The sequence below is a fragment of the Oryctolagus cuniculus genome, chromosome 2 (assembly GCF_051225735.1).
Source record: "Oryctolagus cuniculus isolate XC-2025 breed Fujian yellow rabbit chromosome 2, ASM5122573v1, whole genome shotgun sequence".
Classification (NCBI taxonomy): domain Eukaryota; kingdom Metazoa; phylum Chordata; class Mammalia; order Lagomorpha; family Leporidae; genus Oryctolagus; species Oryctolagus cuniculus.
The window spans coordinates 139,309,983-139,325,273 of record NC_142868.1 but is presented as its reverse complement, the minus strand read 5'-3'; the positions used below and the strand labels follow the sequence as shown (position 1 = coordinate 139,325,273).

The window sequence follows — 15,291 nt, the reverse complement described above, 5'->3', positions numbered from 1 at the left end:
AAAACCAATTCCTGGAGCAAGGATAGTCTATTCAACAAATGGTGCTGGGAAAACTGGATTTCCATGTGCAGAAACATGAAGCAAGACCCCTACCTTACACCTTACACAAAAATCCACTCAACATGGATTAAAGACCTAAATCTACAACCTGACACCATCAAGTTATTAGAGAACATTGGAGAAACCCTGCAAGATATTGGCACAGGCAAAGACTTCTTGGAAAAGACCCAGGAGGCACAGGCAGTCAAAGCCAAAATTAACTATTGGGATTGCATCAAATTGAGAAGTTTCTGTACTGCAAAAGAAATAGTCAGGAGAGTGAAGAGACAACCGACAGAATGGGAAAAAATATTTGCAAACTATGCAACTGATACAGGATTAATAACCAGAATCTACAAAGAAATCAAGAAACTCCACAACAATAAAATAAACAACCCACTTAAGAGATGGACCAAAGACCTCAACAGACATTTTTCAAAAGAGGAAACCTGAATGGCCAACAGACACATGAAAAAATGTTCAGGATCACTAGCCATCAGGGAAATGCAAATCAAAACCACAATGAGATTTGACCTCACCCTGGTTAGAATAGTTCACATTCAGAAATCTACCAACAACAGATGCTGGCGAGGATGTGGGGAAAAAGGGACACTAACCCACTGTTGGTGGGAATGCAGACTGGTAAAGCCCCTATGGAAGTCAGTTTGGAGATTCCTTAGAAACCTGAGTATAAACCTACCATAAAACCCAGCCCTCCCACTCCTTGGAATTTACCCAAAGGAAATTAAAATGGCAAATAAAAGAGTTGTCTGGACCTCAATGTTTATTGCAGCTCAATTCACAATAGCTAAAACATGGAATCAACCTAAATACCCATTAACAGAAGACTGGATAAAGAAATTATGGGATACGTACTCTATAAAATACTATACAGCAGTGAAAAACAAAGAAATCAGGTCATTTGCAACAAAATGGAGGAATCTGGCACACACCATGCTGTGTGAAATAAGCCAGTCCCAAAGGGACAAATATCATATGTTCTCCCTGATCTGTGACAAATAACTGAGCACCTAAAAGGAAACCTGTTGAAGTGAAAGGGACGCTATGAAAAACAATGGCTTGATCAGCCCTTGTCTTGAATGTCAAGGAACAACTTATTCTTTTATTCCTTTTTTTTGTTTTACTTAATACCATTGGTTGAACTCTTTAATTAACACCCAATTATTCTTAGGTGTTTAAATTTAACTGAAAAGTGATCCCTGTTAAATTTAAGAGTGGAAATAAGAGAGGGAAGAGATGTACAGTTCGGCACATGCTCAATTGGACTTACTCCTAATGGTAGAGTTAGAAATGTGCCAGGGGATTCCAATTCAATCCCATCAAGGTGACATGTACCAATGCCATCTCACTAGTTAAAGTGATCAATTTCAGGTCACAATAGACCATAATGATAGGTCTAAGAGTCAAAGGGATCACATAAACAAGACTAGTGTCTGCTAATACTAACTGATAGAATTAAAAAGGAGAGAACAATCCAACATGGGAGGCGGGATACATAGCAGGTTCATAGAATGGCAGATGTCCTAGACAGCACTATGAGTTCGCCAACTCCGATCTTATTTAGACAAGGCCATAGTCAAAGTGGAAGTTCTCTCCTCCCTTCAGAGAAAGGTACCTCCTTCTTTGATGGCCCGTTCTTTCCACTGGGATCTCAGTCACAGAGATCTTTCATTTAGTTGTGTGTGTGTGTGTGTTGCCACAGTGTCTTGGCTTTTCATGCCTAAAATACTCTCATGGGCTCTTTAGCCAGATCCGAATGCCTTAAGGGCTGATTCTGAGGCCTAGTGCTGTCTAGGACATCTGCCATTCGGATCTGGCTAAAGAGCCCATGAGAGTATTTTAGGCATGAAAAGCCAAGACACTGTGGCAACACACACACACACACAACTAAATGAAAGATCTCTGTGACTGAGATCCCAGTGGAAAGAACGGGCCATCAAAGAAGGAGGTACCTTTCTCTGAAGGGAGGAGAGAACTTCCACTTTGACTATGGCCTTGTCTAAATAAGATCGGAGTTGGCGAACTCAAGAGGCTTCCATAGCCTTGGCAGTTCATGACAAGAGCCTCGGGTGATTACTGACGTCATAAATAAGAGTGTCAATTGTTAAATCAACAATAGGAGTCACTGTGCACTTACTCCCCATGTAGGATCTCTGTCCTTGATGTGTTGTACTATGTGAGTTAACTGTATAACTAGCTCTCAAACAGTACTTTATACTTTGTGTTTCTGTATGGGTGCAAACTGTTCAAATTTTTACTTAGTATATACTAAATTGATCTTCTGTATATAAAGATAATTGAAAATGAATCTTGATGAAGAGTTGGATGGGAGAGGGAGTGGGAGATGGGATGGTTGCAGGTGAGAGGATGGTTATGGGGGGAAAAACCGCTATAATCCAAAAGTTGTACTTTGGAAATTTATATTTATTAAATAAAAGTTTAAAAAACCAAATGTGCCGACATAACATATTTAAAATATTTTGTTATTTTTCAAGTTTTGTTTTATATGTCATTGTCATTTCTTTCATTCTCAATTTTTGTGTGTGTTTGTCTTCTACTTCTTTGCTTATTCATGTTGTCAGATTTTTGTCTACTTTAAAACTTTATAAACTACCTTTTGGACTTCACATACATGTGACATTTTTGTTGGAATGTGTATGAGTTTAGTTTGACATAGTTTTTTTTTTAAGCAGTGAAAAATATGTATTTAGGTTTAAGTTAAAGGATCAAATGTTAGACTTTCTTTGAATGTCATTTTTTTGTTCTCAGTTCTGGGATCTTATGTATGAACACTTGTAGGAAAAATTTTCATGAACCACACACATAAAGATTTACTATCTTTGTGACTGGATTTACTGTCAATATTTAACCACCTATGATTTAAAATGAAATGTTTTCAGTTGAGGAGAAATTACTCAAACTGAATATTTCTTCATCTTTGCAATGACTTTCTAAAGAACATTTCCTTTTCTTAAGGATTTTACATTTTCCACTCTTAAGAATTTTGTTTCTTTGTAAGCTTAGGATTGTTAATACTTAATGTTTAGAGACTCAACTGAAGGTTTAGAGTACTATATTAGTCTAAAGTCAGAAGCAAACCTCATTTAATGAATATTCAAAGTTCAGGCAGAAACTATGTATTGATTTGTTTTGACTCTATCTCTTCCATCAGCCCAACATTCCCAGCTTTGATGACCATGGCATACCTAAGGGAAGGGATGAGGACTAACTCTTAGATGAGGAGTAACAGGGAACTATCCCAAGTCCAGAGATGTGCACAAGCTCAGGACCTGCTGATATGTCATGAACTTTTTGCACTTAGAAGCTCCACCTGTATAAGTCAGAGGACCACAGAGATAAATTAGGAGTGGCTGTTAACACAGTGAAAGGTTTCTAAATATTAAGTTTAAATTATAGCTTGACTTTTATGAAATGTAGCAGGATTCTCTAGCAGAGAGGTGAGACACTGAGGCTTTCAGCAGAAGCAGCTTTTATTCTTGTAGATGCTTGCCTCAGTGGATTCACTTCCAAAGGCTGAGCCCTGACCATGGCAGGGCATCGTCTTATATACCCTTTAACAAACACTTTTACTTGCCCTTTATATACATGGTTGCATACAACCTGATTGGAAACTCCAGAGCTGTAGGATTGGTTACAGAATGCGCATACAAATACTGATTAGGCCATGCTGATTTTTTTTTCTCAGAAGGTCTCTCTCACCCCATGTTCCTGGAAGCCCCTCACCACATTTTCCTTTAAGCCAGTGCATCCTGATAGCTTTTACTTTCTCTTGCTTCTATCCCAAGAGGGACCTTCTGCAGGGTCAAAGAACATCATCTTGGCCCAGGGACTTATATTCCCATAACTTCATTACGTGAGTGGCTTTCTTTCAACCATGTCCTCCATTAGGCTGGAGATGAATCTTATGACCAGGGCAACAGGCAAGGTAGAATCAGGCAAGCCCCTAGTATCAAAACCACACACTTAGGAGGGTCGTGAATCCCCCAAAGGTTGAAAACTACTCCTCAGATAAATCTCCAGGGTTCCAGGCTTTCCAGGTCTGGGCCATTTTCTTCCATGTCTGGACGTGGGCCACTTTTTGGTTTTTTTTTTTGATCTGTGATTTTCTCAGTTACTTTTTCTTCATCCAATGTAGTCAGTTTTACCTTTTCTTTAGACCCACAAGGGCCTTTGTAAATCCCTTTTATCTTTTGCCCAGAATCCTCTGCCATGTATTGGGGTTACTTACTACATTAACTTGTTGAGAATACAAAGATCTTATTTTCTCTTATTTTACATTACATGTCAGATAAAGCTGAGTTAAGGTTGTCCAAAAAAACTCACCAAGCTGATTACATTATATAGAGTACTACACAAAATTTAAATTTGGAGCAAAATCCATCTCTGTTTTAAAAAATCTCATGGAGAAATTAAAGTTTTTTTATGTGAACAGCACTGTCAGCCACCTCTTCCTGATTCATCAGTCCTAGCCAGATCGGCCCATCTACATCTCTAGGTGAAGTCTGATCCCCTTTTTAGCAGCAGCTGTTGTGTGGAGTTGTCTTTTAGAATGAATGCAGCTCCTTCCACACCTCCAGAACTGAAGAACTCTGAGTCTCCCACATCACATAGACCCAGAGTTCCAGGGAGCAATCAGATCTTGTAAGAAATAGCAAAGCATCTCAAAATTCAGAAATAACAACCAAAGCCCAGGAACAAATGTGACTGCTGCAAAATCTTACAATGGAGGCCTTAATTCCTGTAGGTGAGAGCTATTTGCAAATAAAAAGTTACTTTCCCCAAAGAAAAACACAATAATCAAAAAGTCATAGGCCGGCGCCGCGACTCACTAGGCTAATCCTCTGCCTTGCGGCGCTGGCACACCGGGTTCTAGTCCCGGTCGGGGCACCGGATTCTGTCCCGGTTGCCCCTCTTCCAGTCCATCTCTCTGCTGTGGCCAGGGAGCGCAGTGGAGGATGGTCCAAGTCCTTGGGCCCTTCACCCCATGGGAGACCAGGATAAGTACCTGGCTCCTGCCATCGGATCAGCACGGTGCGCCGGCCGCAGTGGCCATTGGAGGGTGAACCAACGGCAAAGGAAGACCTTCCTCTCTGTCTCTCTCTCTCACTGTCCACTCTGCCTGTCAAAAAAAAAAAAAAAAGATGAAGAAAGAGAAAAAATTAAAAAAAAAAAGTCATATTGAGGTCATTAACCACTGATTGTGGTGTACGTGAGGACAGAAAGTAGACAGAAAAAAAAAGAGAAAAGACTCCCTGATTTTAGTTTTTCTAGGACTTCCCCCAAGCTTCATCACTTGAGCACAATCTGTTGGCTGTAAAACTAGATCACAAATGGGAGAAATCCAGCATCACCAGGACATACACATCAAACAGTACTCCCATACACACTCACACAGGACACCACCATGGCTTTCAAGCTTGTGGCAAGGATCGGGGCCACGATTATAACTATAGACAGTGGCAGAGAATGACAATATATTACAGTAAGAGGTATCAACAATCTAGAATAAGCTACTTATCTTGTAGGTTGCAGGGCTGTTGGTTCCTCAAGCTTTAACCATGCATAGATTGGTCAGCTTCCAGAAGGCCATTGTCCTTGGGAGTCTCTCAAGGGATGGCCTGGTTATTCCAGGTGGTCAGCTTACATGGTGCAACTGGATTGGGGATGCACTCTGGGTCTTGAGAGGCCAGTCTCACCCTGCTATATTGGATCAAGGGCACCACCTTGGCAACCTTAACTGCGGTAGGGGTGGTCAAAACAGCTGTGAACAGACTTCTTCAAAGAGGTTTTAGGGGCTGAACATTTTTTTTACCCACATAGCATCTCCTGGTGTTTTACAGTTAGGGTGATGACCAGTCTGGCTTCTTTAAGTTGATGCGGGGTAAGGTAGGGACCTGCAGTCAAGACAGGGTTCAAGCAGAAGATGGCCTCTTGAGGGGGCTGCACTGCCAGTTTGCAGAAGCTGTTTCAAGGTTTCATATGCATGGCCATCTACAATTTCATTGTTGTACATCTGGAGGAAACATATCTAACAAGCAGATTAAATACACAGGGTCCAAAGCAAAAGGACAGAACCATTATTCAGAGACCTGGGAAAGGCACTATCCAAACCAGGAGGAAGTTTTGCCATTGAACTCTGTCTACATGTGGGGTACTGGAAGAGACATAGAGGAAGTTGTGAAGATCCTTGAGTAGATACCCTGTTGGCTTCTATTACCTGGCCAGTCTGGGAGAAGAGCTGGTTTGAATAGAGGTTAGGATGGAATAGGTGGCATTTCTAAAGGGAAATTTATAGTCCTGCCTATGATGTTATTGACCCTAGGTAGTCCCCTCACTAGCAGTGGTTACCTTGGAGATGGGTCAAAGTGAAGGCCTTTTCAACTTAGGGAGGGCCAACAGGGTCTGTAGCTCTGACCTGAGAGTCCTTCATTCCCAGGGCAGTTCTGTTTCCAGTGGCCTAGCTCTTGGCAGAGCTGACAGGACTCTTTAGAGTTTGGCTTCTATCATGACTGTTGTTTGCCCCAAACCTTGTCTTTCCACATCGAAAAATGATGCCATTTGGAGGTGGACTGGCCTTGTTGGGTCTCCTTGATGGAAGATCATGTGTAAAGCTGTTATTAATTGACCTGCCACCCATTCCTACATTGCTCCTGATTCTTGGCTTGCTCTTCTTTTCCTGGGTCTTTGTTGAAGTAGACCACAGCCAAAGGGGTATTCAGTCCCATTCCTAATCTTCAGTGGCCCGAGCTAGAAATCTGTAGTCACAGGCATGTTTGACAGTTTTTCCCAGTGACATAAGACAATGCCCATGAGAAGAGCTATGTCTTCTAGGCAAGATCATGCACTCAAGGGGGGTAGATTTATTCTGTTGGCCATCTATATCTTCCTTCTAAAAGGTGACAATCACACATGAAGAGAGAAAGAGAAAGGGTGAGAAATCACTTTGTAGCCTGTCTCGTTCAGTCACCATTCACTCACACTCAGAGAATGTCTCCAGCCTACCACCCACTGCCTTAGAATTGTGGTTTCACTTGAGAGAACCTTCTCACCTTGGTACTCCTTCTGTCTTATGAGCTATTTGGGCAATTCTGGGATGTGATCAGGCTCCCCTTCTGCCTCTTTGGAGGCAGGCAATCAAACCTAATGAACCTCAGGCTCCTACCAGTTCTGACAGGCAGTGCTCCCTTGGCTGTTTCCTGTACCACACCAGGTTTCTTTGTGCTCCCCAGGTCATTGCCCTGACATACTGGGAGGGCTAGCCTCCTATGGATCAACCTTTCTGCTAGGCCAGGTGTAGTCACCTCTCCTGGTGTCCCCAGGCTTGTACCCCAGCGACAAAGGAGGTGGAAACACCATCTCTGAATCCCAGACATTAGCTCCCAGAAATGTAGTGGGATTCTCCAGCAAAGTGTCAAGACACTGAGGCTTTCAGCAGGAAGCAGCTTTCAATCTTGGGGGCACTTAGTTCAGTAGATTCACATCCAAAGACAGCCCGGGACATAGCAGGGCATTGTCTTAAACATCCTTTAACAACTTTACTTCCTCTTTGCTTATATGGTTGCATGCATTCTGATTGGATACTCCAGAGTTACAGGATTGGTTACAGAATTGCTACAGGCCATGCTATCCACCCCTGCTCTCCACAAAGTCCTTTTATTACAATGTTCTCAGAAGGCCCCTCACCACGTTTCCTTTTAGCCAGTCCCCCCTTAGAGCTTTTACTTTCTCTTCCCTCTATTCTGAGAGGGGCCTCTGCCACAAAATCCAACACCCATGACTCTTTAGGAATATGCTGTTGCATAAATTACACTGCATCCCCATTCATATGCAGTCTTATATATGATTTTTTTAAATGACTCAAACCAATTTTTAAAAGCCTATTAAATTTGTATTATCTCTGACCTTTATCTCCAAGTTTTATTTTATTGCTTTCTTTCCTTTTTTTAAAAAAATTATTTATTTATTTGTAGAGTTTCAGAGAGGCAAAGGCAGAGAGAGGAGAGAGAGGAGAGAGAGAAGAGAGAGAAGAAAGGAGAGGAGAGGAGAGGAGAGGAGAGGAGGGAGAGAGAGGGAGAGGTTTTCTATCTACTGGTTCACTCCCCAAATGGCTGCAACAGCCAGAGCTGGGCCTATCTGAAGCCAGGAGCCAGGAGCTTCTTCTGGGTCTCCAGCGTGGGTGCAGGGGCCCAAGCACTTGTGCCATCTTCCACAGGCACATGAGTAGGGAGCTGGATCGGAAGTGGAGCAGCCAGTACTGGAATCGGCATCCATTTGGGATGCTGGCACCACAGGCAGCAGCTTTACCCACCATGCCACAGTGCTGGCCCCTTTACTGCTTTCTTACAACACAGATTTAAATGATAGAAACGTTTGTAATAACAGATAAACATAGCAAAGAATTATGACCAGGTCTTCATGAAGTTAAACTAGATAGATTATTATTATTATTATTATTATTATTGACAGGCAGAGTGGACAGTGAGAGAGAGAGACAGAGAGAAAGGTCTTCCTTTGCCATTGGTTCACCCTCCAATGGCTGCCAAGACCAGCACACCACGCCAGCGTACCGCACTGATCCGAAGCCAGGAGCCAGGTGCTTCTCCTGGTCTCCCATGGGGTACAGGGTCCAAGCACTTGGGCCATCCTCCACTGCATTCCTGGGCCACAGCAGAGAGCTGGCCTGGAAGAGGGGCAACCGGGACAGAACCCGGCGCCCCGACTGGGACTAGAACCTGGTGTGCCGGCGCCGCAGGCGGAGGATTAGCCTATTGAGCCGCAGCGCCAGCCAAAACAGGAAATCTTTAACCAGCTAAGTGATAACTTTTTTTTTGCCTTATGGAGAAATGGAAAGTATATTAGGGCTTTACTTTTTATGTATAAATAATAATTATGGTACTTATGGGTGCCAGGTTTATTAAACTTTTAAGTTTATACATAAATTATTTTGATACAAAAGTTCTGAATGAATTCATATTTAGTTGAATTTTGTCATAATATGGATTTATACCATCACTGTATTCTTTTTTCTTTGTTAGATACACACAAATCCATGTTTTTATCAGTCTTCTAAGAGGAGCCAGCTCTTACCAATGAAGACAAATCTGTGGCGCTGGTTGAATCCTGGAGATACTTTTTCTCTGTTAGTTGACAAATATATTTTCCGTGTTTTTTCTACACGCTCTGAAACAGAAATGGAATGTACCTTGAGGTAAGATTGCCTGATGAAATGAGAGTAAGTAATCAGTCATCACAAATGCTTCAGTAGAAACCATTCCTAGATTAAATTGTATTGGACATGTAGTTGTTCTGTGATTTGTGTGTTTTTGTGTATCTGTGTTTCTAGAGGACATTTGACTTTGGAAACATTATGCCTCAGTAGTGATTGCCCATCCACATGTGATATCTTTTACATTGTATTCAGAATATGTTTGCCATCTAACAGAAACCAAGGTACCTAACTTGAAAATGACTATATTTTCATCATATTTTAGCTTTATAAGTTTCATTAAAGTATTAACCTCTGACTTAGACTATATTTTAAGTTTTCTTTCTTATATGAAATAACAGGAAATACAGAATAGAGAAACTGAGGAAATTAGGAAATAGAATAAGCATTTTAACATTTATTACAAAGTTAAAATTCATACATTACTTTTTTGAGCCAGTCAGTAGAAGATTACTTGGCATTGTGCTAGCTTTAAAAAGATAGCAAGTATAAACTGGACCTGTAAAAGCAGTTGGGCAAAATTCTCTGATGGTAATGGTATTAATCAGAAATAAGTACCAATACAATATCTATGAAGATCTTCAAGTATTTTGAAATTAAACAACATATTTATAAGTAACCCTATATGTCAGTTATTCCCAAAGTAAATAGAAAGGAAGAAAAGCAAACAAAAAGATTGGAAGTCAATGAAACAGAAAATAAAAAAAAAAGAACATCAGAAAGCATAGTTTGGGTTCTTTGAAAAGATCAATAAAACTGGAAAAACCTTAGTAAAGCTTATTGGGGGAAAAAAAACTATGAGGAAACACAAAATTTGCCACTGTCAGGAATAGAAGGGAAGGATACCATTGCTAATACTATAGACCTTAAAGGAACAATGGAAAAATATTATTGAAGATTTTATGTCAATGAATTTGACAGTTTCAGGGGTGAGGAACCTTTGGTCTGCCAAGGGCCATTTGGAAATTTATTGTGGGGAGCGACCGAGACTACACTAAATTACTGGAACTGCTAAGACTAATTCTATGCATCTGATCTCCCATCATATGGTGCTGAGAGAGAGTAAACAACTTCCACACGGCTGCCTCACCAATTCGACTAACAAGCTGCAGGAGCTGATCCTGCCCCTGATTGGAGGAGAGCAGCATGCTCAGCGCATGGGGAGAGAATGCCAGCAGAGTTGGGATTGGTTGAAAAGGATTATAAAGGAAGAGAGAGACAATATGTAGGGGGAACATCTGAGGAACCCCTGAGAGAGCCGGCTGGTGGTGTGCTGCTCCTCCGCAGAAGCGGGGGAAGTGGCGGGGGTGCCGCCCCTCCGCGGAGGTGGGGTGGGGGGGCGGCAGCTAACCTGGGAAGGGCTGGGGAAAGAGAACAGTGCAGGGTCCGGTGTCGTTCCTCCGCGAGTGGGGGAGCGACAATTTATAAAATTATTCATGGGCCATACACAGTTATCAGCTTAACAATTAGTCTGCTTTAGATTTATTGAATTTCAGTTCCCACCTGCAGGGCCAGACCAGATGATTTTGTGGGCCTAGTACTGCCCACAGGCTAGACGTTCCCCACCTCTGGAATAGGTACAGTTCTTTAAAAACAAACTTCCTGAAACAAATGCAGGAAGAACTAGAAATCTGGAGTTGGGTGTTTTATGTAGCAGTTAAGATGGTGCTTGGGATGCCTGCATTCTTTATTGAAGAGTCTGGGTTTGAGACCTGGGTTCAAGTTCCAACTGTGCTTCTCATTCCAACATCCTATATGAATTGATGACATCAATACCTGGGTTCCTGACACTCATGTTGGAGGCCTGGTTTGAGTTTCCAGCTTATAGTTTTGGACTGACCCTGTCTTGACTGTTGTGGACATTTGGCAAATGAAGCAGCAGGCAGAAAGTCTTTATGTCTGCCTCTGTCTCTTTCTGCCTTCCAAATAAATACACTTAGAAAAGAAGTAGAAATATAATGAATCTTATCTCCATTAAAAAAATTGAGGGGTGAACATTTATCCTAGAGTTAAGACACCAGTTGAGATACCTGCATTCCCATGTTGGAGTGACTAGATTCAATACCTGCCTTGGGCTCCTGATTCCAGCTTCGTGCTAATGCATACTCTGGGAGACAGGGGTAATAGCTCAGGTAATTGGTTCCCTGGCACTCAGATAGGAACCCTGGATTGAGTTCTTAGTTCCTGGATCCAGCCCCAGGCAGGAGCCGTTGTGGGCATTTGTGGAATAAACTAATGGATGGGAGCACTCTCCTCTCTGCCTATGAAATAAATAAATATTTAAAAATTTTGAATTCATAATTTATGAATTCCCTTCAAGGAATTTCAATAGTGAATTCTATTAAACTTTTTTTTTTTTTTTATCTTTTATTTAATGAATATAAATTTCCAAAGTACGACTCATGGGTTACAATGGCTTCCCCCCCCATACCGTCCCTCCCACCAACAACCCTCCCCTTTCCCACTCCCTCTCCCCTTCCATTCACATCAAGATTCATTTTCGATTATCTTAATATACAGAAGATATTTTCTATTAAACTTTTTTTAAAGATTTATTTATTTACATGAAAGTCAGAGTTACACAGAAAGAGAAGAAGAGGCAGAGAGAGAGAGAGGAGGGAGATCTTCCATCTGCTGGTTCACTCCCCACATGGCTGCAATGGCTGGAGCTGTGCCAGTCCAAAGCTAGGAGCCAGGAGCTTCTTCTGGGTCTCCCACATGGGTCAGGGGATCAAGGACTTGGGCCATCTTCTACTGCTTTCCCAGGCCATAGCAGGGAGCTGGATCAGAAGTGGAGCAGCAGGGACTCGAACCAGCGCCCATGTGGGATGCTGGCACTGTAGGCAGCGGCTTTACTCGCTACACCACAGCACCAGCCCCTCTATTAAACTTTCAAGGAATAAACAATACCAATATTATACTTTTTCCCTCCAAAATAGAAGATGATACACTTCCTAACTTATTTTATAAGTTTCCACAATCATGATACCAAAATCTGACAAGACTTTACATAAAACCAATACTACAGATAAATATTCTTCATAGCAAAATACTTGCAAATCAAATCCAGCATTATATAAAAAGTGTAATACCATATACAATTATCAAGTGGGTCTTGTTCAAGAAATCCAAGGTTGGTTTTTTTACATAAAAAGCAATCACAGAAATTCACTATAAAAACTAAAGAACTATCCTAACCAGCATCTTTTTTTAAAAAATAATATTTATTTTATTTACTTGAAAGAATTAGAGAGAGAGGTACAGACAGAGAGAGGTCTTCCATCCTTTGGTTCACTTCCCAATTGGCTGCAACATTTAGAGCTGAGCCTATCTGAAGCCAGAAGCCAGGAGCCAGGAGCTTCTTCCAGGCCTCTCACGTAGGTGCAGAGGCCCAAGGACTTAGGCCATCTTCCTCTGCCTTCCCAAGCACATTAGCAGGGAGCTGGATTGGAAGTGGAGCAACTGGGACTTGAATTGTTGCCCACTGAGATGTCAGCACTGCAGGCTGGGGCTTTAATCCACTGCGCCACAGCGCTGGTCCCCCTAACCAGTATCTTAACCACTAGGCTAGTCATCTGAAAAGTAGAAACTTTTTTTTAAACCTATTTTTGAAAGAGTTACAGAGAGAGAGAGAGAGAAATCTTCTAGCTGCTGTTTCACTCCACAATGGCCACAACAGCCCAGGATGGGCCAGGCCAAAGCTGGGAGCCAGGAGCTTCATTTGGTCTCCCTGAATGATGGATGACAGGGGCTCAAGTACCTGGGCCAACCTCTGCTGCTTTCCCAGGCGCATTAGTAGGTTGCTGGATCTGAATTGGAGCAGCTGAGACTCAACTTGCACCTATATGGGTTACTACATTGGCAAGTGGTGGCTTTTCCTGCTACACTCCAACATCAGCCCCTAGAAATCTTAATCTTCGTGACAATCTCTATATGGAATAAGTACAGTTATTATCCCTGTGTTAAAGATGAAGAAATGTAAGACACAGAAAGTCTGAGATTTGGCCAAGGTCATATAGCTAATATATGGTGGCAGTAGGTTCCAAATCCAAGCCAGCTGTTTCCACAGCTGGTACTTTTTCTGACTATCCCAGGCTGGATAAGAGTGCTTACTTTGGCTGACGCCGCGGCTCAATAGGCTAATCCTCCACCTGCGGTGCCAGCACACCAGGTTCTAGTCCCAGTCAGGGCGCCGGGTTCTGTCCCGGTTGCCCCTCTTCCAGGCCAGCTCTCTGCTATGGCCCGGGAGTGCAGTGGAGGATGGCCCAAGTGCTTAGGCCCTGCACCCTATGGGAGACCAGGAAGAAGCACCTGGCTCCTGACTTCAGATCAGCACGGTGCGCCGGCCGCAGCGCACTGGCCGCAGCGGCCATTGGAGGGTGAACCAACGGCAAAGGAAGACCTTTCTCTCTGTCTCTCTCTCTCACTGTCCACTCTGCCTGTCAAAAAAAAAAAAAAAAAAAAAAAAAAAGAGTGCTCACTTTAGCACTCATTTTAGTTGTGAAAACAGTTGAAAAATGGTTAAATAAATGTGGTGTAGCTCTGTAATAGTGTGCAAGAGAATGAAGTAGAGAGAGCTCCAGGTTAAAATGTTGATAAATCTCCATGGTGTATTGAGAAACCAAAAAGTTAGAAATATATAAAGCATATACCTTTTCTATCAGGTAATAAATGCATACATACATGTAATAAAAGCGTACAATGTGTCTGGGACTAAAAATCATCTAATTCAAGTTGGTATTTACCTTTAGAGAAAGAATAAGAGAGAACAGAAAAAAAGCTGGGCATGGAGGGAGCTTTGCTTTTATTTGCAGTGAAATGGTGGCCAACCATGATACAATAATGAAGTTTAAATTTAAGTGATTAAAAATAAATTTCTCTTTTATTTTATAGAAACAGTCAAATGCTTGAAGAAGATAATACACCAAATGAAATACCAAAATCTCCCATGATTAATTTGCCTGATAAGACACCTAGTACCTCACAACTGGAAAAAAGCGCAGAAAATATCAAGGGCCAGACCACTTCCACAGCAAGTGCGGTGAGAAATCTAAGATCTCCTCCATTTGTTTTTGTTTTGTTTGTTTGTTTGTTTTTTGACAGGCAGAGTTAGACAGTGAGAGAGACAGAGAGAAAGGTCTTTCTTCCATTGGTTCACTCCCCAAATGGCCGCTATGGCTGGTGCTGCGCCGGCCTGAAGCCAGGAGCCAGGAGCTTCCTCCTGGTCTCCCATGCAGTTGCAGGGCCCAAGCACTTGGGCCATCCTCCACTGCCTTCCCGGGCCACAGCAGAGAGCTGGACTGGAAGAGGAGCAACCGGAAACAGAACCCGCACCCCAACCAGGACTAGAACCGGGGAACCAGCGCCTCAGGTAGAGGATTAGCCTAGTGAGCTGCAGCGCCGGTCTCCTGCATTTGTAATATGGCCTTCAAGTTATTTCCAGGAGAGAAAAGAACTACAAATAGGCATATCCTAACAGTAGTGCCAGTAGTGCTAGTATTGATCTCATTTTGCTGCCTTTTTTTTTTTTTTTTAAAGATTTATTTATTTATTTGAAAGTCAGAGTTACACAGAGTGAGAGGCAGAGTCTTCCCTCTGCTGGTTCACTCCCCAGATGGCCTCAACAGCCGGAGCTGTGCTGATCCGAAGCCAGGAGCCAGGAGCTTCTTCTGGGTCTCCCACGCGGGTGCAGGGGCCAAGGACTTTAGCCAGCTTTTACTGCTTTCCCCGCCCATTGCAGAGAGCTGGATTGGAAGTGGAGCAGCCGGGACTTGAACTGGTGCCCAAATGGGATGTGGCACTCCAGGTGGTGGCCACTGCTGTTTTCTTTAAGCTGTAGAGAATATCCCACTGGCATAGCACTGCAATTAATAGAGATCATTAATTTCCTTGTTTAAGAAATTTGACTAACTCATCTATGCATTGAGATGCAGATGAATATTTTCATGGTAATTTTCTGTAAAAATGAATACCACCAAGTCACT

The 15,291-nt window shown here is 42.4% G+C and overlaps 1 protein-coding gene across 2 annotated transcripts in view; it reads left to right on the top strand.

Annotated features, from left to right (window-relative positions):
* Positions 1 to 15,291, top strand: part of APLF (aprataxin and PNKP like factor) — a 133,938-nt gene that overhangs the window by 34,496 nt on the left and 84,151 nt on the right. For both annotated transcript variants that reach the window (XM_002709665.6, XM_089326348.1), the window contains 2 exons: positions 9,117 to 9,289; positions 14,201 to 14,348. In XM_002709665.6, coding sequence (XP_002709711.3) covers positions 9,117 to 9,289; positions 14,201 to 14,348 — 321 coding nt within the window. The remainder of the gene's footprint in view (positions 1 to 9,116; positions 9,290 to 14,200; positions 14,349 to 15,291) is intronic.